The sequence below is a fragment of the Aythya marila genome (genome assembly GCF_965140915.1).
Source record: "Aythya marila genome assembly, chromosome: 2".
Lineage (NCBI taxonomy): Eukaryota > Metazoa > Chordata > Aves > Anseriformes > Anatidae > Aythya > Aythya marila.
In genome coordinates, this window is record NC_139043.1 from 16,195,069 (window position 1) to 16,219,544 (window position 24,476).

At 38.0% G+C, this 24,476-nt stretch overlaps 1 protein-coding gene across 15 annotated transcripts in view; it reads right to left on the bottom strand.

Annotated features, from left to right (window-relative positions):
- SVIL (supervillin) overlaps positions 1-24,476 on the bottom strand; it is a gene marked incomplete at its 5' end in the record, with an annotated part of 136,158 nt that overhangs the window by 19,625 nt on the left and 92,057 nt on the right. For 11 of the 15 annotated variants that reach the window (XM_082752162.1, XM_082752170.1, XM_082752158.1 and 8 more), the window contains 9 exons: positions 547-633; positions 716-805; positions 3,381-3,528; positions 8,911-8,988; positions 12,719-12,848; positions 18,491-18,710; positions 20,160-20,646; positions 21,703-21,726; positions 23,192-23,444. In XM_082752162.1, coding sequence (XP_082608288.1) covers positions 547-633; positions 716-805; positions 3,381-3,528; positions 8,911-8,988; positions 12,719-12,848; positions 18,491-18,710; positions 20,160-20,646; positions 21,703-21,726; positions 23,192-23,444 — 1,517 coding nt within the window. The remainder of the gene's footprint in view (positions 1-546; positions 634-715; positions 806-3,380; positions 3,529-8,910; positions 8,989-12,718; positions 12,849-18,490; positions 18,711-20,159; positions 20,647-21,702; positions 21,727-23,191; positions 23,445-24,476) is intronic. The other 4 variants (XM_082752164.1, XM_082752169.1, XM_082752166.1 and 1 more) reach the window with 2 other exon arrangements.

Below are 24,476 nucleotides of genomic sequence, written 5' to 3' on the forward strand. Positions count from 1 at the left end.
ATACAACATGGAGACTAACATATAAGATGGAAACAGCTAGATGACTCTAGACAGCTTTATATATGGCCAACAAATTATTCAAGAAAGCTGTATGAGCTGCTACAGAAAATCAATTTTCAAAAATCAGGAAGGTGGATGAATTGTGCTTGGGAGCAGCTTAGTGTCATATCTTCAATTTAGTAAGTTTAAAAAACATTTAAAGCTGTTTCATGGTATATGTTCAATGCAGTTCAGAGTGTCTTGAGTGTGTAGATTTCAGAAATACTGCTCTCAATAAGAATGTGTACATCGTATGTGGAGAAAAAAGTTGCACTTTTTTGCATTTGTGATTTATTCTGCTGTATACGTGTAAGGCAATAGTTTGTTTTTGTTTTTTGATAAAATTTAGCAAAGACTGAATCAGGAAAACAAGCTGTACAATCAGAAAGTATTGTCTGAACAAAGCAATATTCAGCTTCTGTTACCAGATATTTTAACTTAGAAGTACTTCAAGTGATTTAGTGAAGTCTGAGTGAATACATTGCCTTCTTTGGTAATTGTACTGACCTTTGTTATTCAGCCTTCCCAAGAACGACTCCAGCTTGTCGAGCTTCATATCGGATTCCAATTGCATATCAGGCCTGGCTTCAATTTCTGAGCAAAACAGAAAGTAAAACTGGTTAAGTCATGGCAAGTAAAAAAGTCTGAACTTATTTCAGCCATTTTTGTTCCTTACCTTCCAAAGGCTTTGTCACTGGAGTGGTAGACTTCTGCCTGTTACTGAAAGGGGATGCTACTGGTGTTAGTGCACTTGGAGAAGCCAGGCCTGCATAACAACAGAGAACAGAAGAAACAGTCTCATGTCAGACCACATCTGAACAGTAAGAGAGCAAGCTATACAGGGGAAAGAGCTGAGCCTTGCCATTTCCTGCAATCCATTATACTACCCCAGCCTCCACAAGTGTTGTATCAGTGATGTTGGGAGTGTGCTGCCCTGCCCATTCCTTAAATCAACAGCAATCTCAGAAACTGCCCCATTCACAAGAACACAGCTATTTTCCAAGTGTCACTTGGTTTACATTTTGGACTTGAGTTCTACTCAGGCCACACGTTAGAAACACGCAACCATTCTGTACAAAAAGATGCAAAAAAAGAGCAGGGAAATTACCCAGACCCTGGTGTTGTCTCCCCTGCCTGGACCCTTTTTTAACCAAAACTATTTTTAATAAACATAGCAGGATGCTTCTGACCTGTGAATACAGTCCCTGGATTAAGCAGTAATTCTTGAGCACAGCTGTTTTGTGTGTGTGTTTTTGTTTTGTTGTCCTATAGCACAGGGAAGCAGAAAAGTAGAAATGGAAGAATCTCCACCATATCAAGCAAAATTGTTGAATTTGTACTCTTCTCCCTCCTCAGTAACTATCATGAAGCAATTCATTTTCGACTCAGTAGATAAAAATCAAAGGACATTTTTGTTCTTTTGATACAAATCTGTTGCTCTAGTAAAACAAATTGTGCTCTATGGATTTAGTGCTTCTGATTAGGTGGAAAAGCATACTGTAGTGAAGATTACATCTATTAACCATTGTTGCCTAGGTTTTCAGTGAGGGAGGAAAATGATATTTAAGCCTTCCTCTAATAGCTGTTCTCCACTTAGCCATAGCTTACTAATTACTGAGTCACGTAAGTTTAAGTCATTAATTGTTCTGATCAGATAAACCAATGCTGTGCTGAGAGAAACTACACTAACCATTTTTTCCACCACCTTTACTGCAAGTCCTAGCAAGTCATAATTACCAAAAACTGGCACAGATTTAAAATATAATCACGTAGTTTTTCCACAAACACACATTTCCCCTGTTACCTAAGAGACTCAATTATTCAGCAGGCTTTAAGTCAATTGGTAAAGCCTTCAACAAGATGTATTTGAGAGGACACAACTTTTAAGCAGCTCTCCCAGGACTTAATCCACAAGACCACAACGAGATCTGCTTCAGATGTTAGTCAAGAATCACCTTCTGAGTAGGACTGAAAAATTTTAAGCTGTAAGAAGCAATTAAAATACAGCATCTGTGCACCCGTATGTAACAAGGATTTAATTTTGCATTGCTTTCTCATCATCCCTTAAATTAAAAACCTATCATGATAATTTCTTCTTCTAGGCAACAGAAATAGCACACATCTGCATAAAATCCCACTCGGGCTACTTTTATTGATGTCACCGTCACTGGATTACCTTGTTTCTCCACAAGACTGATTACAGTACCTAAAGAGATCCTTTAGGTACAGAGTTAGGTACAGAGGATATTTTTCTTTCCCTATTAAGAACAAATGCTATCACCTTCTCTTCCTTTCACAAGATCAATGTATTTGGCAAAATATCACATTTTATTGGTGACCCTCCAAAACAGGCTAGTCTTGAAACACTGATCACTAGCATCTCTCGCAGCAAAACGATGTAAGCAGCAGCTAAAGCACACTGCTAATAGATGTAATTGTCAGTATCATCTGTTTTATCTGCAAACAGAGTGTGTTCTAGACTGCAAATAGATTTACTCCCTGTTGTAATACTGCCTTCAATCCACAATATGTTTCTTGGGTGGTTGTCATAAAACTCAAGGTTCATTGTTGTGTTTAACAACCAGTTTCTTGTCACAGAGCAAACTTTATTATTCTCTAGCTACAAGAGATCAGTTTAGGTACCTTCTTCCAAAACTATCATCTTCCCAGACCCACTGCATAAACAGCTGTATTCTGCCATGGACAACCTTCACATATTTCTGTCCACTTCCAGAGAATAATTGCATCTGGAAACAGTGATGGGCTGAATTCAAGAGATCCCAAAGATGTCAGCATTGCTCCCATGTCATTTCTACTCCCTGGTTCTACGCAGAAATCTGTTCAGTGATTTCCTGAGCCAAACACAACACTTAAGTTGTCGTCCAAAACATCATCCATAAAAATAACACATGTTTGCTAAATATTCCCAGAGATCCTAGGAGTGGGGCAAGTGCCAGCAACAGCAATGGCTAGATTTCACAACTTTTTTCTAAAAACTGCACCTGGGTTTTCAAATGAGAAATAAATAAGGAAGAATAATCCAACTGTGCCCTCTGGATTGTATTTGAAGGAAAAATGAAACATTGAAGTGATTGATGATCACCAGTACAGATCCCAGTAACGACTGGATGGTAGTGCAGTAGTGCAGAAAAAAAATGGATCAATACCAACAGCCACAAGAAGCTAGAGAGAACAGCCTTATGGCGTGATATTTGGTTGAATATAAACAGCCCTCCTCTTGCTAAACATGGATACTGTTTCTGCTTAGCTTTAGCCTGACTTTATTTTGACTAGACAGATAAGCAGCGGCTTGTTTATATTGGGATCATTTCATCACTGACCTTTTTTAACCATTCGGCCAGCTACAGTGAACTGCGTGGAGTCATTGGCTGCTCCTTTACCCTTGGATTTCCAGGCTTCCTCTCGAGCTGTAATCAGGTGTTTTCTTTCTTCAATGGTCATTTGACTCTCCTGATTATCTGCTAGCCTCTGATTTTTAAGGGGGAAGAGAGAAAGAGATGTTTAAAAATAAGTAAACCGACCCGAATATAGCAAAGGACTAGGTGAATATTTCAAATGCCAGCTGTAGAGGCAAGAGAACAGGAGCAACAAGCTACTGAAGGAAAGTCACAGAGAGAGCTTAGTAACCCCGGCCCTTACAAGCCTCATTGTTTTGCTTCCTCATTAGACTGTGAAGATAAGGTTTTGGTCTATGTTCTTTGACCTTTTATTGAAACTACCGGCCAAGGCAAATGGCATCCCTCTAAGCAAAATAAACCATTTACTCTGGATGTGATATAATTTTCCAGACCTTGTTCTCTTGAAATGTGACTTGCTACACTACTGAGATCACGAATCTGACTTTCAGCAAATGTTTTCAAGTGTGCAAATTCGCAGGTGGCACAGGGAATAACAACTAAGTGGAACCTCAGTGTGTCATTTCTAAACCACGCTCTTACAGCAACTTCATTTTCCAGGCAGGATTAGCAGCCTTATCTCTCCAGAGGCTGTTCACTTTAGGTCCTAGGTCAGTTTGCTTTTCTGAATATTCTTCCAATGACTGTGATCATTTCCCCCCTCACCTTTTTTTATGGGTCACCCTCAGCTTTCCTTGCTTTCTTCACAGAGTAGCACCCAACAGCTTGAGCGATTAGAAGCAGCTAGGAGCATTAAGCATCTTAGTGCCCTCCTAACACACAGGATTGATGGAGGTACATTAAATAGGAAGGAATTTACATTCTCAGCTGTAGCTAGGTTAGGCCAAAGAAACATTGCTTCAATGCACTTTGCTTAAAAAAGTAGCAATGTTTCAGGGATTATACCGCATAGACATCAAACATTCTAGTGCATGGGGCTGTCAGCTCTAGAATGACTTTCAAGTTGTGTGCAATTTGACTTTTTTTTTCACAACTTAACTGCTAGATTTGAAAAACCACATGAAAATGTAAACCTTTAGCAAAGTACTAGCTCATACAACCACAGAAGAATTGAAATGAAAAAGAACCCAAAAGCTTGTGAATGTGAGGTAAACACTCTTCTTGATGTCAAGATACAAGGAAGGGATATAAACTCACATATTCTTATTTATTTATTCTCCTTCAATTAACAGCACTAAAGAAATTGGCCCAAGGTTAACCCTGTAAATAAAACTTTACAAGAACTGTTGTGGCTATAGGGGGCACAGGGAAATAGAGACTTTCTTATGCCTTTCAGCGTGTACCATGGGCAGCATCCATGGGGCAGAAGTGTAAAGACAAACCAAGAAAGTGGCTTGTAGTAGCAGTACAAGCCCTTGTATTACAAGAACTAGAACATGCAAGCCCTCCACTCCTCCCTCTAGTTCCATGTACTTCTGTAACCTTCTGCAGTAATGGTTGCACCCAATTTATCAGGAAAGGTAGTTGGGCAGCCAGACACTATGACTGCCAGTCATGATAATCAGGATAAAACACTGAGAATTTTCCCTAGAACTCCAGAATATTCAACAGAAATATAAAAAGTGCAAATCTATTAGAGTATTGCTTCCTCTTCCATAAAAGCCTCTGAATACTTTAAATATTCAGAGGCTTTTATGGAAGCCCCTACTTGTTTTCCTCAATCTCCACTCATTCCAATGCTGGAAGCACAGCCACCTCTGGGATGAGCAGCTGGCAGAAAAGAAATCATAGCAACACATTACAGGAGTTCTGGTGAGGAAATTAACAAACACCCAACGAAACCACAAGTGAAATTTGAAACACAAACCAAATATTTTTAATTTAGCAAGGATGATGTCTTTGATTACAATATGAAAGGAAGTGAAGAGGCAAGAAGACGTAGTATTTTATATGTTGGTGAGTTCTGTTTGTTTGTTTTCTCTCTCAAGTGATGGGGGCTTAATTTCACGTTTTCCCTCCAGAGAATACATGAAGAATGTGCAGAGCTACTGGAAATTCTGAAGGCACAGATCTGGAATGTGTCTGCATTAATCGCTGCACACATAAATTTTAAGAAAGGTCATGAGTAAATCTGGAGCAGTGTCAAAGAACAAAAGACAGTAAGTAGCTCTCTAACAGCATAAACAAACTTCTTTTTTAATGGAAGATTTAAAGCTGCTCCATTGGGCAAAACATCCTCAAGTTCCTGAAAATCAGCCTGGATGCGTATATCACAAAACCTGAAGCAATTTCATAACAGATCTCTTCCTAATGCACAAAGACTCCCACCTTCCCCTATTAATGAACAAATGAACTTCAAAAATGATGAGCTGAATGGACGGACAGCAAGCAATCCCTAACCCATATAACTCATCATAACAGTCCTGGTGAAAAACAAAAGCATATGCTGTGCTTAAAAGAAAGAACAATTTTCTATAGCTAGAGAACTAGTATGAGCCAAGGCAATTGTCAGTAAAAAAAATTCATAACAAATACCCTTGGTAATTGGGAGTAGTTTAAATAGCTTGCACGATTGCCAAAGGGCAGCATTTCTGGAGGAATGAGCTGGCTAAAACACATTCTGCTCGAGGGAAGATGTTGTGAGAAATATAAGCCTTGCCGGTCCTCAAAGTGCAAATTTTATTTCCAAATAGAAAAAAAAATGAAGAAAGATATAAAATTAATAAAAATCTCAAATTCATACCTGTGACCTTTTGATAAAGGATGCTAGAGACTCCAATTAAAAAAAATATCAAAATAAGGAATTTATTTTAGTATATCAGGAGTAAGTAAAAGCTTTGGAAGACAACAGATCTAATGCTGCTTTTCCCACTACACAGAAGTACTTATACACAATGAAACATTTGAATGTGTAGTGGAAAATACATCTATGTTTTCACTGATATCTCTTGTTACAGATGAATGATAAAATCTTAAAATCAAGTTAAATACTGAAAGGGTCCAAAGAATTGGCATCCAGCAACATGAAATAACTGGAATAGGAGATGCCACAAACACAAGCAGCAATTAAAAAATAAAACAGAGCAAAACCACAAAAAAAAAAAAAAAAAAAAAAGCTTTGAGAATGGGAAATTGCATAGGATTGATAAAAGCTAAGATAGGAACAATCTTTAGCAGCAGAAGAATTGAAGCATGTAAGTACGGGTCACATAAGTTGTGTTTCTTTCCAGACAATCATGGGAAGACTGCTGTAAGACAATCAATAAAGAATCAAAGCACAGTTGCATAATTAATGCCGTTCCACATGGCATTATGGAAAACAGGTTTAATCAAAATGGTAAGTTTGATGAGATCAAGTATGATTAAATATGTTAACACAGTTACCTCTGATTTCTTTAATATATTTGACTTAATCACAGATGACATTCGGAGCTTTTTTTGAGCAATATAAAAATATCACTGCAGCTTGCAGACTATATACTAGTTAACTGACAGAAAAAATACTTCTAAACAGGGCCTGGCCATGCAGTGATGTGCTTCATCCCATCCCTGACCAGTATGGCTTCATGCATGTGGAAAAAAAAATCAGTTCTGCTGAGAAGAACCTCAGGATGACACCACCACACAAGAGAAGGGTGCGTGATAAAGATGAATAATCACACAGATTAAAAAAAAAAAAAAAAGGTTATCAGAACAACCTGGTGAGCCAGGTTTTTAAGAGCACTATCACCTGAAAAGAGAATCAAGCAAAAAAAATAGCCAATTAGAAATATAGAAGAAGACGAGGAAAAACATGGAGCAGTAGTTCTGAATCAAATGAAAGAGGGATTACATACAATGGCAGCTAAGAACTGGTATCATCCGTCGTTACTGTATAAACAAGAATACTGAGGAGAGGAGGAAGATGGGGAGTCTCCATACTGGGATCTTTCCTGAAATATCTCATCCCATTTCCAGCATCTACACTTCTATCCAGGATCCCAATAGATTTGTAAAGCTTCAGAAAAGGTCTAAAATATTTTTTCAATATTTCTTCTTTCAATCTACCTCATATTAATTCAGATGAATACATGTTCTTACTGAAGAGAGGGTTAAGAGTTAAGTTCTACAGAGCGGGAGTAATTTACATGAAAAATTACTTAAAATTGCAGTGCATTTTCCATGTTCAGACAGTTGAGAATAAAGACCATGTATTTTTTCTAAAAGAGCTACTTCAAGTATGAGGAAGAGTTATAAACTTGATGTAAGAACAGCTAGATGAAGGGATTACTTTTCTTGCACTGCTTGCCTGGGCTGGCTGATGACGCTGGTCTCTTCTAGCACTGCAACACATTTCTTGGGAGTATGCACAGGTGCTCCCCTGTTTCTGCAGCATGAATTCGTGCTAAGGAAGGGCCCACATCTAGGCAATGCTCCATTTTGTACCCTACAATTTTCTAGTCTAAGCAATGCCACATCGGGTCACAAGAACACAATTCACAGCGGTCTGTGAGCCTGCCTTGTATTTTTAAGCTTCTTTTCTTTCTTATTTCTATTTTATAAACACAAGAAATACAAGTATTGACAGTTTTCTATGTCAAGGTCTGTGTCGGCCCCTAGCTGGAGGAGTCCAAACCAAAAATGGACACTAAAAATGTATTTTTCAGAGTGGGAATCCATTTAAAACCACTGTTTGAATTATATAAAAGAGGTATGTATTTGCCTTGTAATACAAATAACTTCTCTGCTTTGGGGGCAATTGATCCTCATTTAAGATAAATGAGGTGAACAGCTATTGAAGGACTTTCTCTCTCCACAGACTGTTGAGGGGATATTATGTTATTAAGTTAGATGATACATTTACCTTCTTGATATATAGAGCTGATGAACTCCATCACGACAAAATGAATAGGTTATCTTAAGTCAAATAGTAATAAAGCTATATTAAACTCAGAGCTTACAGAGTAGAGGTAACAATAATGATTTTCATTTGCTAGCCCAAAATTTAATTTTTGATTAAAAAAAAAATCAGAGTAAACACCCCCAAAAACTTCTATGAAAGTGAATGTGGAAATGGTAAATATTCAGTAGTCTCTACCATAATCATCATCATCTCTTCTAGCAGTGAATAACTGTTCCTTGGATTCATTACCATTACCCGTACTAGCCAGAGTGCTCCTGACATGAGACACATGCTGTATTTTGGTGGGGGAGAATGGAGAACTGAGTGGATTCCTGGTAGTACTACCACCACAGATCTGAGCTGGGAGGCATGGCAATAAAGCAGGATTAGATTTGCATAGATCTATCAAGACCTTCCACTGAACTCTCCTTGTTTTCTTGTGTACAGCTTGCTTCTTTGCCCACTCCTGTTAGGTTTCTTTAAAGCAGCACTTATTAAGCTGGTTAATCAACTAAGAGGATTATTAATTCCCTATGTAAAAGGAAAAAGAAAAAGTCAGAATGTGCTTACTTGATATTGTTGAGCATTTAAACTGTGTGGATGTTTGCTCACCTGATTAATAGGAAGAAAAGGATGAAATTTATGGACAGCAGGTATAACAGGAGAGTAAGTAGAAGCATATACAGGTTCCTATGACAAGGACAGAAGCAAAGTAAAGGAATTAGAAAAGAACTGGACTGCCAGAGATGAAGATGGGGGAAAACAGACTCATTTTCCCCAGGGTCTTGAGATGAAGTAAATCTCAATCTTTTAATCTTCTAGAAGCATTTTCCCTCTTGCAAAGCCAGAGACCAAAAAATGTTCTCGTAACACAACAGCATGTTCACCAAAGCCACTCCATGCAAGAATTAAAGATGTTAGTAACAACATCACTAGAGGTCAACACAGCACTAATCAGCCCAGTCAGGAGATGTACATTTTGTATGCTGGTAATCTTTATCACTCTGCTTTCATGCACCAGTAACGTGATGAACCACGTCAGCCAAGATGGGAACAATTCTGCAGCGAGTTTAATCAACCAACCTATGTTCACCTATGTTCAGGACAAAAGGAAAGAATATTTACTAAAACTGAGATACTCAAAAACCATCTGGAGGGAAGCACTAAGCCCACAGCGCTTAGCAAAGGTGAATTTACCATTCTAAACAAAGCCTACGAATAACCCCTGCCTCAGAGCTGGGCTTACCCAAAGCTGATTAAGACATGGCTTTAACAATGATAATTCTTCTTCCTTTCTCTAGGTTAATACAGAACATTGCACAGCATGGGACAACTGCAGCTTGTTAGAGTGGCCCAAAATGAAGCCTAGCCATTAAAGCTTCAGCTTTGATTAGCACTGGGTACAAGCACTTGGTGGCTGCCATATCTGAAATGGAGAAAACTATTACCACAGGAGGAGACTAATGTTTTGCCTAAAGGTCACTTTTTAAAGGCCTACCCCCTTTAAGATTTTTATACGCTTCATCTCTGAGTAATTTGGAATTGACTGCTCCGTCCTGGCCTTTAACACCAGTACTGAGCTGCAATACAAGCTCGCCATAAGAATTAAGTGCATTTCAAATGTCATTCACTGCTTCAGTGCTACTGCGGTGCAGCTGGTAATCCCATTAATCAGGGGCATCGTTAAAGTGGCCAGCTATAAAACAGGAATCTTCATTCCAGTAAGTCCCACTGTTTTGATACTAAGACTTTAAAGTTAGTTATGTTTTCTACACAGAGAAAAAAAATGTACTGAATCCAAAATATTTTTCCAAAATAAAATGGATTCTTTTCTAAGACATTCCACAGCCTATAGTTGTTCCCCTGATGATAGAGCAATTCTTTAAGTTGTCCAAGTATGTTTTAGCGTACATGTAAGTAATTTAAGAAGTCTCACATCTTCCAACAAATTTTCCTCCTATATGCAGCAATCATTAAAACAGATGCTGGACCTCCATGTAAATCGCAACTTTCCCCCCCCCCAAGTCTGTATCACTTTGAGTTAATTCCTTATTCTACTTTTTCCCCATTTTAAGTTGCTCTGTCAGCTTTTCCATGAAATTTATGGCTTTTCTACAGTTTAGCCTACATATAAATGATTATAATACCTTTAGAGAAATATCTCAACATGAATACAACTGTGAAGAAACATTTTGACTAGAAGAGATCAAACAGCACTATTTAATGTAGCTATTTTATTAATATTAATATTTCAACTTTTGTTGATTACAAGAAATCTAAATGTACTCTGATAACTTCTATTTTATATAGCTATGCTTCAATAAGCAAACCTCTAGAATGAGTTAAACAACCTTTCTAAAGACAAAAAAAAAAAACTAAAAAGGTGAACTTGACCGCATTAAGAACAGTGACATACAGCAACTAGAAAAACTGTCATGCCCTGCTGGTTAACAATAATGCCTGAAGTGTACACACTCTTGCTGCCAATGCATGATTGCCGTGTGTGGAAACTGTATTTTAACTAGCTCAAAACACAGTAGTCAATTCAGATCCTGCACTTTTATTGCAAATTCAGCAACAGCAAGCAGTAAATTTCTGAAGTACATTATAAAGAAGCTCTTCTACAAGTAGGTACTTCTGTGGCATGCTGCTTCATGGTCCTCACAGGGTAATAGCCACCACACTGAAGAATTATATATAGTAATATTTCCAGATGTAAGGACATCTGACAGTGATGTGTTGGAAGCAGTGTGGTTGATGTGGACGAAGCTTTACATTATTTGTAACACACGTAATGAATCAGCATCACAAATATCAATACAGTTGTGTCTGACAAAACTACTGACATTTTTTTCTTATATATTCAAGATTCCACCCACATTTTGGCAGAAATGCAAAAAATCCTCTGGCTCAGGCTCTAAATGGCCAAGAGCTAACATGAACCAACACAGTGGGTGACCCTGTGTCACAGAAGCTCCCACTGCTAGCATTGTCACATCAAAGCTCGAACCCTTCAAGCACTTCATGCTCTCTTACTTTAAAAGCCTAACTTGTGCTGCGCTGAGTGGTGTTGCTGCACATGGTAGCACAACAGGGAGGATATGGGGGCCAGGGAGTAAAAAGAGAGAACAAAGGTTTCATCTCTGCCTAAATCTTGGCAGCTGCTTAAAGCTTTTTCTCAGCTCCATTGTCTTTAGCTACAGAACATTTGTAATCTGATCTCAACAGTTGTCATTTTGGAGACTAGCCTGTTAAAAATGTGACCACAACTTTGCTTTCCTCAGTGAAACAATTTGTGCTTTAGGACATCTTCAAACTTGCAACTGAATTTATGAGCAAGTCCACACAGCAAATAGAAACAAAATCCATAGACCAAACTGTAAAGATCAGTTTGCTTGATCTTCTGTACAGTTAACACACAACCATTGATGGGCTGCAAGTTGAGGCACAGATTTATCCTCAATAAGGACAGACTGTAACAACACCTTTTTTGTAATATACCAATGGGAGAAGGAGTCTTTTTATTGCTTGCTTACCTATACTATTCAATAGAAGCAGTATTTTCACAACTAAATGATTAGATCCCAAGATTATTGTTCCCAGGAGTAAAATTTATAATACCAATTTTATTTTTGCTTGTCCTCTGTGGAAAAATTCCTTGAAAAATTAAATGCTTTTGGAACAGCCATTTTATTTAACGCTGTCGTTTTTGAAATACTAGACTCTGCAGAGAAGTGAATCTACATTAGTTTGAACTGGGAGCCCATTCTTGAAGCAAATCTCTCAATAACCCATCCACACCTTCCTACCCATCTCCCGCTCTACTCACTAACACTAACAAGACAGATAAAATCCTTGTCCAGGAGGTTCTGGCTATCCACAAACACCAAAGATCATGCAAGATAACCAAGGGTCAAATGACTCATGGATGCTCTCACACCTGCATTTCCTTAGTGCTTCTAGGATCCAAAATTATTGCTCAGAATAAGCATATGCACAGAGACAACACGCCTTTAGGAACATTAAATTCTTCCAAGAACCCTTACTAAAGAAAACACTTCAAGTCTTAAGCCAGTTTCGCATACCTTGGTGTGTGTGTGTGTGTGTGTGTGTAGGAAAACCTTAATCATTATACCTGTAAACATTCCAGAAGCCTTACAGGCCCACTTACTGCTTCACAATCTGCTGATGTGAAGGCATTCTAACCAATACTGTATGCACCAAGACAGTGAAGACATTCTTGTTTGAAGAGGTCTTATGTTGGGAGAATTGTTTTTCAAACATGTCTTTAAACAAAAGGAGTAGCAAGAGCTAGTAGCTAATATTAGGCATGCCTGTCTTGCTGGATGCATCATCAAAGCTGAAGCATTTCAAGCAATATGTTTTTTCAAAAAAAAAAAAAAAAAAAGGATAGAATTACCTTCTTCAACAGCTGCTCAACTTCTTGCATTTGTGCACTACGATCAGTGGCAGACACTTTTGCATACTCTTGCTTTTTGCTGAGCCTGCTCTTCCAATCTTCTTCACCACTCTTCTTCAGCAATGCCAACCTAGAAGAAAAACATGCCAACATAGTATCTTTAAACATTATACCTCCCATTACCCTTAGAAACTACCCTTAGTACTTCGCTAATGATGCATTCAAGAAAATCTGAAATTAAGTTTTCTAGCTAACCATAGTTATTTACATTTTGTAGACATACACAAAGCTCACCAATGAACAACAAGCCTTTACTGAACATGTCAAATGGGAATCATCTGACAAAACACAGACATCTAGTCTGAGACAGGCACTCCAGTTAATTTGTACAGTCAGTGCAAATTACCAATACAGTCAAGGGAGGCCAGGGTATAATGAAGATCATCCTGAAGCAGACATATAAAGAGGTTAGATGAATCACTGCTTTCTTCCCCTCCTTGTCAATAAGGCACAGAGATTGACTAGCTCAGCTATGGATGCTTATGCCATAGATGTCCAAAGTTAATGAGATAAATCCTATCACTGGTGTTTATTGTAGTCATTAAAAAAAAATAAAATAAATTTTATTTCCTTTAAAACCCAAGAAGGAAGAGGTTTATTAAGAGCAGGCAGCCATCAATTAGGTCTCATCAGGCACATCAGATGATAACTTTGCAGTTAATGCTTGGACTACAACCCTGATGACTGAAGTTACTATCAGACTGCTAGGGATCATTTAGTATCTCCTTGCTCATTTCAGGCATTGCTGCCATATAAATTAGTAGGACCTATGCACTAACAACTTGGTGCTACTGTACTACAGCTGTGAAGCCAATCTGCAAGATTCAACTGGTTTAAAGGAAGACTTATATTTACAATGTAGATTACCATTAATCTCAGTTAAGCATGATCTTGTGAAAGTACTATTTTGTAATCTGAAGTAAAATTCTAAATACAGCACAAATGGATGCTAACTGGCCCAGTGGGCACAGCACATAGACTTGTTTTGCTGGAATTAGAACCTATCTGTCCATACAAACTCTGAGGTGATTAGTTTTGGGGGCAGAGGAAATCAGTTTGGAATATAAGGTCCACAGAGACATGATCTTCAGCTTACCGCCCTCAGAAATTAATATTTGTGTGAATTTTCTAGCTAAGAATGATTTCTAAAAGCATTTCTTAAAAATGTGTATCTGTAGCACTTGTGCAAACATTTGCGCTGGTCCACTAAGTCATTTTTATTTTAGTTGAATTGTTAAATTTTGTTACATAACCTTTTTTTTTTTTTTTTTTTTTTTTTCTCTTAATCTAGGGCATTTCAGTAAGGATTATACCAAGACCCCTAACCCTATTACTATTTGTACAGGTTCAGTAGGTTGTCAACTTATTTCCATCACAAAATATGGAGATGTGCTTTCAGAGATGTGATTACTGTACAAATTTTGTCCTGAAACTATGGAAAGGAAGAGACAGGACTGTTTCAGACAGTTGCTTCCTGCAAAAATCCAGGCAGCGTAGCCATGCTACTGACATCCTCAGGGAAACCCAGTTGGTCCTAAGGCAGTCAGCTGAGAAAAACTGAAGATGCAGAAGACAGTAAATCCAAAGAATACAATGGCAGTAAGAATGCTGTGTTCAAGAAAACAGTTGTTTCCTCTCTTTCTCTTCCTGCCCATGCAGACAGTGCTGGCAAGCTTCACATTGCCTGGCTGCTTCATACCTAACAGCACTGCATGGGTAGGGGTGAAGAGGACTCAGGATGAAGAGTTGAGGCTATGGTCATTGTTTTCAGAACTTCCACAAGATTTCAATGCCCAGAACTTATCTGCTGGAGTACATCCATGCATGTGTGAAACTGTGGAGGAGACCAAGATTGGACCGAATTGCCACCACACAGATGAATTATCTTCAATAGTCACGTTCTCTCAGGTCAGCTTTGCTTAGAAACGATCTGCACTAATTGAAGCTGGAAGGTGTTTTGATCAGCTTCAGCCTAAAATGGGTTTGTTTTTAAAAATGTCCACAGCTGCACAGCATAGCAGGCAGAAAAGATCTGCCCTGTTTTTTGACCCTGTAGTTTGACACTACTGCAGGGTATCCTGCCACGGACCTTTGGCCCAAACAGCTTGGCAGATCAGGAAGGGGAAATCTCTAATTCTGAGACTGTTTCTTTGTCTCTGGAGACTGTTCTCTTCTTCGTCATAAGGATGGATTCATCCCCCACTCATACATGCAACGAAAGAACTCATTCCTACAGTAAGGTCATATGCCTGCCTGCCTCAGGAGATTAAATAACACCTTTAAAGAAATAGGCATGCACAGCATGCCCTTGAAAACTTCACTGCTGCACAAAACCTGAAACCATGCATTTGTCTCGAACCATGGAAACAGCAATAAATACTGACCACCTTGACTCAACAGCCTTTGGAGGGCATCCTTTTGTATAAATAAAGATGCAAGAAATGCTGAACTGGATCACACAAGCAGGCCCACCAGATCAGTAGCTTAACTCTGAGAGCAGACAGCAAATGATTCTTTGAACAGTTTGGGGAAAAAAATTTAAAAAAAGAATTTGGGGGTCTAACCCTTGGATTTGTTTAAAGCCTGCTGCCTACTAGTTTCATTGCACCTCCAGTTTGATTTATTATTCACCTTCATAGTTCTATTCATACAGCTTCCTCCTTTGCATCCCAAAGTTCATTTTCCAATCTGAAAAATAGGTTTTACTCTGTTCTTGAAAGGAAAATCTTTACTATGTATCTGACCATCTTTGTCAGCTTGCCTAGTGTCATTTTTTTACCTGCTACACAGATAAAATGATCCAGAGGTGTCAGGATTGAGTCAAAGTGAAAGGTTTCAAAAATGAAGGAAAAATGTCAGATTAGTACTGAGGGGAAATGCAAGCAAGATTCAACCAGTTTTGCCTAAATAAGGAGCATTGTCTGAAAAGCCTTGGCAAAAGCCCAGGCAAAAATGAAAAAAAAAAAAAAAAAAAAAAAAAGACATCTTTCTTCTGCAGCAATCTTTTAGTATCTTTGCTGCTAGTGTCATCCTTGAGATGACACAAACTGGACACAGATTTGGCTTTCACATGGACTCCATTGGCTGCACTTGACCACTTCTTTTTAGCTGCCGTTCAGCTGCCTGGAGGCCAATTTGAGTGCAGTAATACAGACAGGAAACCGATGGTCAAAGAGTTCATAAATTCACTATATACATGTCCTAGGCTATAGAAGGTCTTGTTCTGGCATCCATTCATCAAAAAAGGCTGAAGCTAAAGTTTAGATTGGGTTTGTCCTGACAAGGACTGAACGAAGGCTGGAGGTCCACCAGCTACTTATCTGTAGCTTTTGAAAATCAAGTTCATGGTGTACAGCCGACTTCTGAAGAGGAGCAGGCAGGGTGGCTTTCGAGAAACTCTGGTCTCCGTAAACGTACAAATACAGGTAGCTACATATAAATGACACTCTGTTCAAAGTCCTCCAAGACATTCCTCTTCCTGAAGGCCTCTCCCAAACTCCTAATTTGTCTAGCTGAATACAAGACAATTATAAAAAGGTTTCCAGCACTCATATATAACACGTCAGTGGATTGGTCCTGTCTGTCTAACAAAACACACAGCCTACTGTAAGATATGAGCCTTTGCTCCCCCTCACCTCCAAGTGTCATGTTTGCAGAAGAGAGGATAGGCATATATTCTTTCTTTAAAAATCACGGTTTTCATTCTTCCATAAAATATAGGTAATTTTGAAAATGCTAGGTATGCACTCACCCCCAAGGATAATACTACTTCAGTGAAATAAGTCTTTGTGGAAAATCACTTTCATCCAGACCAACATGCATGCATCCTGCCCAAATATCATTACATCTGTGGAAAAGCTGTTCTTCCATAAGGTGAAAGAATGTCTGACACAGCCAGAAAAATCCACTGGATGGGAAGATGAAGTTAGTGAATGTGAAAGGGAAAAAAAACAATCCAACCCAAAAAAGCAAAGTGTAAAAGTTAATCTTTAGCAGCAATGTTCTTTGAGGTTTATAAATAGTTGGCGTCAGCTACGGTCATGCAAAAGAAAAAAAGAATACAACCAGTCTTTTTAGTCTTCTTTTTTTTTTTTTTTTTTTTTTTTTTTAATAATTCTAGGTCAAGAAGTAGAGTACCGTAGTATTTTGGAATGCTAAAATGATTTGGTAACAGCTCTGCCATTTACAGATGTTTGCAGAATCTGAGAATACAAATCTCTGACAAGACAACAGGTATTTTCCGGTGTTGGCTTTCGTGTTGAACAGTCAGTCTTGGAGGCCCAACGAAAGCAATTCCCGATTGTGAGTGTGACTGACAGTCTGACAGGAACATCAGTTCTTCAAGAGACCAACTCAACTGAAGCATTAAATTTAGGATCGAACCAGCTGCTCATACTTGGATGTTCCCCCTCCCTCCAGTCTCTTTTTCCCCCACTAGGCTCGGGGAAGGTAGATCACTAGATTACTACCCATAAACCAGAATTTACTGGATTTAAGTCTTATCTGTCCAGACAGTTGACATATTTGCAGAAGGATTAAGGGGGAAAGGTTGCTTTAAAACAAACAAACAAAAAAAAGCAGTAAACTGAAAATGCTAAGTACATCTTTCAGAAAGGGGACTAAGACTGTTACAGCTGTTTTAGTCACTCTGTTCTCCTTATATTAAACAGATAACAGGGAGTGGGGATGCTAAAAATGAGGATGACTCACACACCTCCTAGAAATACATGAAGCATGCTTTGGTATCTTGTTGAAAAAAATGGATTGGAGTACCTAATATTACACCCACCTCACAAAGTGATGGAATACTTTGACACACTGAAAGTTCAGTGAAGCAGCTACTTTGATTTATCAGTTCTACCTTCACTGCACAAAAACTGAAGTATGAATAAGCCTATTTGTCAATCCGAAGCAAACAATCATAATTTTACTCACTGTACTGCTACTGGATCCTTTTATACTTTGGGATTGAATTTATACTCCTAACGTTTTAACTAAATTAGAACAAGTTTTACAAATACTACAGCAGCTATTGGAGCTCCAGCTAGGATCTCCTAGTTTCTATACAAGGACAGAATAATTAACATTTGATTTCATTTTTGAATGATCTCGGGCTCGAAAAATTGCTTCTAATACTCCCACAAACCTGTCCAGTTTACTATCCTTTAAAATCCCAGAGGAAGTTCTCAGATATCAAAACAGGAACTATATATTTCTGAAGTAAAGTGGGAAATATCACAGAGTCCATCCCTGATTCTCTGTACTTGGCTTACTATAAAGAGACTATTTCCACAGAGCAACAATGAAATAGCTAATTAAAAAATAAAATTAAAAAAAAACAAAAACAAACACATTATAACTTGTAACTGAAAACAGAACCTGATGAAATATATTGAGTTCTACTCAATATATATATAACTATTTTACTACTTTCGTTTTCTGAATCTCTTATTGATTTTTCAGGTGGCTGTTTCAAAATCAGATTATCATGTTCTCTTCAACAGTAATTCCCATTCATCACGAGATGACGATGCTTTATAAGCATGTCAGTCAGATTAACTGCATGTTTCTACTGTTAGTTTCTGACAGCTAATAGAGCCCAGTAAACAGTGCTTAGCTTTTCTTAGAAAAAGGCTTAAGGCTTCTTTTTATAATCATCACTCTAATAACTGTATTTATAGAGACCATTTCAATAAAGTGAAATTTAAGTACCTTTCCTTAATTGACATCGTTTTGCTGGAACTATCAAGGACATCTTCAGCTGCTTGTGTTTTGTTCTCTCCAACAGAAAACATCTCACAGGAGTTCTTATAAAATTTTCCTTCCAATTGTTCGGAGAGCTCCTGCAGTCTACAGGATGCCACAGCTGCAGTCTGTGAAACAGTCCTCATTGCTGATGTGCTGGTGAGTTCAGAAGTAGACTCAACATGGTCTGCCCGGTCAAAAGAAATGTGCTGAATTAGACTTAGTGCTATTCTCAAACTTATTTTACATTACCTACACTGAAGCAGTAAATTTGTTTTTTCACAAATTCAAATCACAAATCACATGCTATCCCAGAAGAGAAAACAATTCTGGCTGAGCTAGCATAGAAAGATTAATTGTTCAATATTATCTGTTGAACAGACTGTCCCTTTTTGACTGAAGTTCACACAAAGCCACAGAGCTTCAATGTTCAATGCACAATACTGAACTTCATATGGATGAGGCACAAATTGCTGCTCCTTTCATCATGCCAACATGAAAAAAAAAAAAAGAGATGAAAGAGAGAGGGGAACAAAGGGTAGGGGAAGAGAAGCTGAATTTAGAGAAATTAATTTAAAGGTTAAACATTTAATGCATAAGTACCATACTAGAATAATTTAATATATTTAATAATTTAATGAAGATCTTATTTTCTAGGAGGGTGTTAGGTTCTTTTTTCTTGTTTTCTTGAGCTGCAATTAAACCATAGGAAAAAGTGCCTTGAGAAAAAATAAATGCACCATGAGAGCTATCCTGAAGGAAACAGAAGTCACCTTCATTCTTTTTGAAATTTTACTAGCACAATACCCCCTGATACGACTGCTCCTGTTCTACCCCAGTCTCCGTCTCCTCTGTAGTCACAGAAAGCTAATTAGATAGAATGGACACTGCTTTTGATGAATACAAGCAGAACTATACCTTCCTCCCTACATCTGTTTGGAGACCATTTAAATTCAAAATGAATTAACTTCATGGGACAAAGAAAAAAATATTTCTAGCACTATAGGATACTTTGGTCCTGTACCCCCAACTTAAAACAGAAAACTGCTCTAGAATTACTTGGTTTATATTTTGTCATAAAATTGAAGGGAAAATAATAGTAGTGTTTCAATAATCATATATCACTACTTGCTATATATGTACATATGTGGCTAATATATAACAAATATAGCTATATATGCAGAAGGTGGCAAGAATTCAGAACAAATACTTGACCCAGAGCAACAAGTTCAGCTTGTTCAGTATTTTGGAGTGCAGAGGAAGAGGCAGTAGAGGAAGAAACAAAAAAATTAACTTCAGTATATACTGCCACTTACCACAAAAGTTAAGAAAATCTCAATAAAATTGAGCCATCTGTGAGGCCTGAAGAGGTACAAGAATAACTAAGAGAAAATTGTACTTGCAAAACTTAAGTTGTCACAACTTTTTCTCTACCTTTAAGCAGTGTTAAAAAAGAAAAACTGTCTTGATAATATTTGAAAAGATGTTTAAAAACTGAGAAACTCTGCTGTTTGCTGAACTAGACTACACCAACAGCAGGCACATACTGCACTTCTTTGCAAAGTCTTGCTTTGCACGTCACATTCCAAATCCATGGTTTCTTCAAAGGACTGGCCTTCTTTGGCTTCCCACTTACCTTGCATGCTAGTATCCATTTCCTTATGCTCAAGAGGCTGAAAAAGTGCTTGTGAACTAAACAGTTCCATGCTGCCCTTCCTCAGGAAGCTGTATGTAGATTCTTTATGGTAGTCCCCTGTTTTTTCAGGAACAGGATGTGTGGTTTCTTCCTCAAAGGAGCTGTACTTTCTAATTTCGTTAGCCTCATGTGCCAGAAACCTCTTTCCCTCTTCTTCATGCTTCTTTGATGATCTTTTGCTTTCTAGCACTTCTGATGAAGGCTGCCACTGTTCTGACTTCTGCATGTGTTTTCCTGAAGACTCCGAGTTTTCGGCTGAAGTGTGGAATCTCAAATCAGCTTTTGTGGCAGCACTCACACTTCCATCTCTGGCTGGCTTCGCATGCAGGTCTCCGGCAAACAGTGCAGAAAGGGCAGAAGCCATTGTTGCAACTGATGTTGCGACTGCAGTTGGCAGGGGAGCAATTTTTCCACTTTCACTTTGCACCTATGGACAAACACATAAAAATTAAAAAGGACCTGAGAGCTCCGAAATCATCCGTTCCCAAGAAAAATCTACCACGTAAGTTCTTCAGAGCAGAAGGTATGCTTCCACATGAGTACAATGCTCTACAAATACACACTCGTAACAGTTAGGGGGAGCCAGAATGCCCCATCATTTGGCTGTAAACGGATGATTCCACCCAAGGTAAAAATGACTGCATATGCACAGCAAAATCTTTAGCAATAGAGGGCAGGTGTGTAGCATGCAATATGACTTTGTGTCTGAGCTGCATGAAAAGGTCCGTACTGACATGGTACTGCACAGCACCGGGAGCAGGAATTAGTTCGGGTTCCAGATGCCGGATGACATGCCATGTGCTCAGGCTAATCAACAGGGCTAATTAGCTTTGGCACAGCTCTGCTCTGATACGGTTATGCAGCTTGCAGCTCCAAAGCAAGCTCAGCACCAAGAGAATGCTCCGTGCTGTCTTACATGGGGCACACATTCCCGACACTTTCACCACATAAATCACCTTCACACAGGACTGTTAGTCTAAGACTTTTTCAAATATCAAACATTTGCTGTCTCATACATCTCTAAGAGAAGTATTTGTATCTAAGAATTACATAACAAAGTCCAAATTTGCTTTGCCAGCCTCTACAGAGAAACAATTAACTTTCATTACTTGAACATAATAATTTTATAAAAGTTTTCTTAGAGACAGTTAAGATGCAAAATTTCCCTGAAATGGACAGCTTGGGTTTGTCTTCTCCAAAGGGAATAAAAGCCATGAAATAGTGACAAATATGCCTTCATACAAATCAGGAGATGTTTTTTGTTTGACTTTTTTGTTGTTTTCTTTAACTGCGGGGCTAGTGAACAGCATGCAAAAGGAATAAGGCAAACTCACACCACTAGGAGTAAGTCAACTAAACACTTAAAAAGCACATGCAAATTCCATAAAGCATGGACAACACACTCATATATTAAATCAGAAAGCTGAGCAAAGACTACTACACTAGCTCAAAGATTCCAAAGAGACATTAATAACATAGTTACCGGTTTACTCTTTTTCCATTGCATCTATTAGAATTAGAAATTTAGAGGAGATCAGCAAAGGGATTTCAGCTTCAATTACAAGATATTTACATTTGCAATTATGCATTTTGGTAATGAAACCTCTAGTTGTCTATTTTCTTACCTTTCCTTTGTTTCTTCCTACAACAACCATAACTACATCTCAAAACTCCAAATGTAAGGTCTCTATGTAAGGTCTTTTTGACAATACATTCCTATAGTACTGTTTAGAGGCAAGTGGTTTCTTTTGCTAGGTTCAAAAGGATATGACAAAATACGCTTCCTCTGCATTTTCTTGCTTGAAGCGTAAGTTCATCTTGTAAAAGTCTGACAAATTAATGTGACTGTCACTGGCTTCTTTCCCATCTGCTTCAGCCCATTTCTGTTGATCACCTTCCTGGCCCCCAAACAAGTTAGTGACACGATCATTAAAGAGTTCCAACTGTGACAGTGGTTGGCATATGGAAAATGAATGGAAATAGTACTCTGTAATGTCTGGAAATCTGGTTAAGATAAATATGCCAAATATTTACTACTACTTCAAGCCTACGTAAAGTAAGCATAAGGCACAGTTATGTATTCATGCAGTTTTGCACCAATATACTTAAAGAAATCCTACCTTCCCACAATTCTATTAATATATGGAAAATGTAGGAAGATTAATGAAGCATTATAGAAAGACTAGGTAGGGCAGGAACTTTCTAACACTCAGATCAATCCAAATCCTTGGAAATGCAACATGCAAAGGAGTGATCCTTCACTGTTAAAGTGCTTTCTTCTAAAGCTATAGTGCTAAGGGACTGATGTTGTTGCAAACATCAGATCTGAAAGATTACTGCTTGGCCATCCTGTTCTCAAGCTCCACTAAAAAGGCATTCCTTTCCAGTTCCAATTATATGAAGGATTCCAGACTGAGAAGCCCAATTCCACTGCACAGTTTTAAATCACTTCGTTTTAATCATGAATTTCTGAATTTCAGAAGTATTCTGTTTTGGTGGAACAAAAGAAGAATTAAAATCAATGCCCCCTCCCAGTGGAAAACAACAGAACAATGTCGTAATACTGGAATAAATAGTGTCTTCAGGAACAGATTTGAAAGATGCACATGACAAAGCTCCAAAACGAGATGCATCACAGTTTTCACCCTTTTGGTCATGAATTTACTTTTAGAAGTTGAAAAAGACACCGGAAAAGACATAGACCATGAAAGGTACAGTGTGCACTCATCAGGATGATGATATACTCTTAAATTACTTATAAAAGGAAAACACATCAATGAACTTGAACATTTTGGAGGATGTTGTTTCTCAGTGTCAGAAGACTGCTTCCTGAAGCTTTTTCCTGGGAATATGTCATGACCCCACTGTGTAGCTCAGAGCAAAGAAAAGGCCAACTGTCGTGGCATTTCACACTAAAGCTCATTTTTTCAATAAAAAACTAACAAATGAAAAAGAACTAAGATTGCACTTACCTGCTCAACTTCTCCAAGAGTGACGGGCTGGGTCTGGTAACGAGCATTCATCCTCCTGTGCCTAATGTCTCCTCGACTCCTTGTGGAGATGGCCCTGGATACTGGTTGAGACAGTTTGTTAAACAAAGCCATCTTTTCTGCCAAACTTAATGTGGAAGAATCTGGTTCATCAGACTGATCTTGCCCCATCGCCTCTTTGGCTGCTCTTATCTCCTCTTTAGCTAAAATTTTTTGGTGTGCTGATGCCTGCAAGCTGAAGAAACAGAACTGGAAATGAGTATTAAGACGCTGTTACGAAGTTTTAGAATCTTAACCTGATAGAAGCAGAAGAACTGCGTATGAAGCACAATAGCCAATGTAATATAGCAGCCTAAGTGGTTATGCAGTGGTTCAACATTGGCATGATGGGTTCTAATTTAACAGCTGAAGATTTAAAAAAAAAGTTAAAATTTTTCATTCGCAAATTCATTTGATTATGACATAACAATTTTTTGAAAGAACTCAAGATTGAAGACAGACTTTTCAGACCAATCACTTTATACAGAATACAGAGTTAGAGACATTTACAATGCTGCTGTAGAACAAACACTTGTCCTACAATGCAACTTATGTAAAAATCAGTTTTATTAGAAATAATTTGTGGATCATATAGGATAAAACATGTAGAAGATGAATTTAAATTCCAAGTTAGGGGTTCTTTTAGCTTAGCATAAATTGTAATGCCTCTGATAATTTGAAGGAGAATAGAGGTCAGTTTTGCTTTTGTTTAGAGTTATCGGGGTGACTCAACAATAAAAAATAGTTTTGCAATATACTCCGTTAATTTTTAAGATTGTTTGACCAATGCTGAAGGCAGACACATTCATTCATAAAAGCTGTAACTGCATTTGTCTCTACAATAACATTTTATTCACCTCTAGCTAGATTCAGCCACATTTATGGAATTAGTATTTTTTTCTGTTGTGCTCTCTTTGCTAAAATTCTCTTGTTCAGAATGTAATAGTATTCTGCAACTTTACCTATAGGTGGTGCAATTTCTTATCTTTCCTTCAATTTTGCAAACTAGAAAAAAATATATGTAGAGACAGACAAAGAGGATATGTACTGCTTGTGAAATCAAGCACCCAGCTCTGGTATTTTCACGTCAAGACGACATCACTATATATAAAAGTACAAGAGCAAAGAGGGTTTTGCCAGGTTTGCTCACATGCATATTCATTTCTTTCACATATAATACACTTCTAGAATAGGTGAGTGTGGTTAGAGAGGTCCTAAAAACAGATGC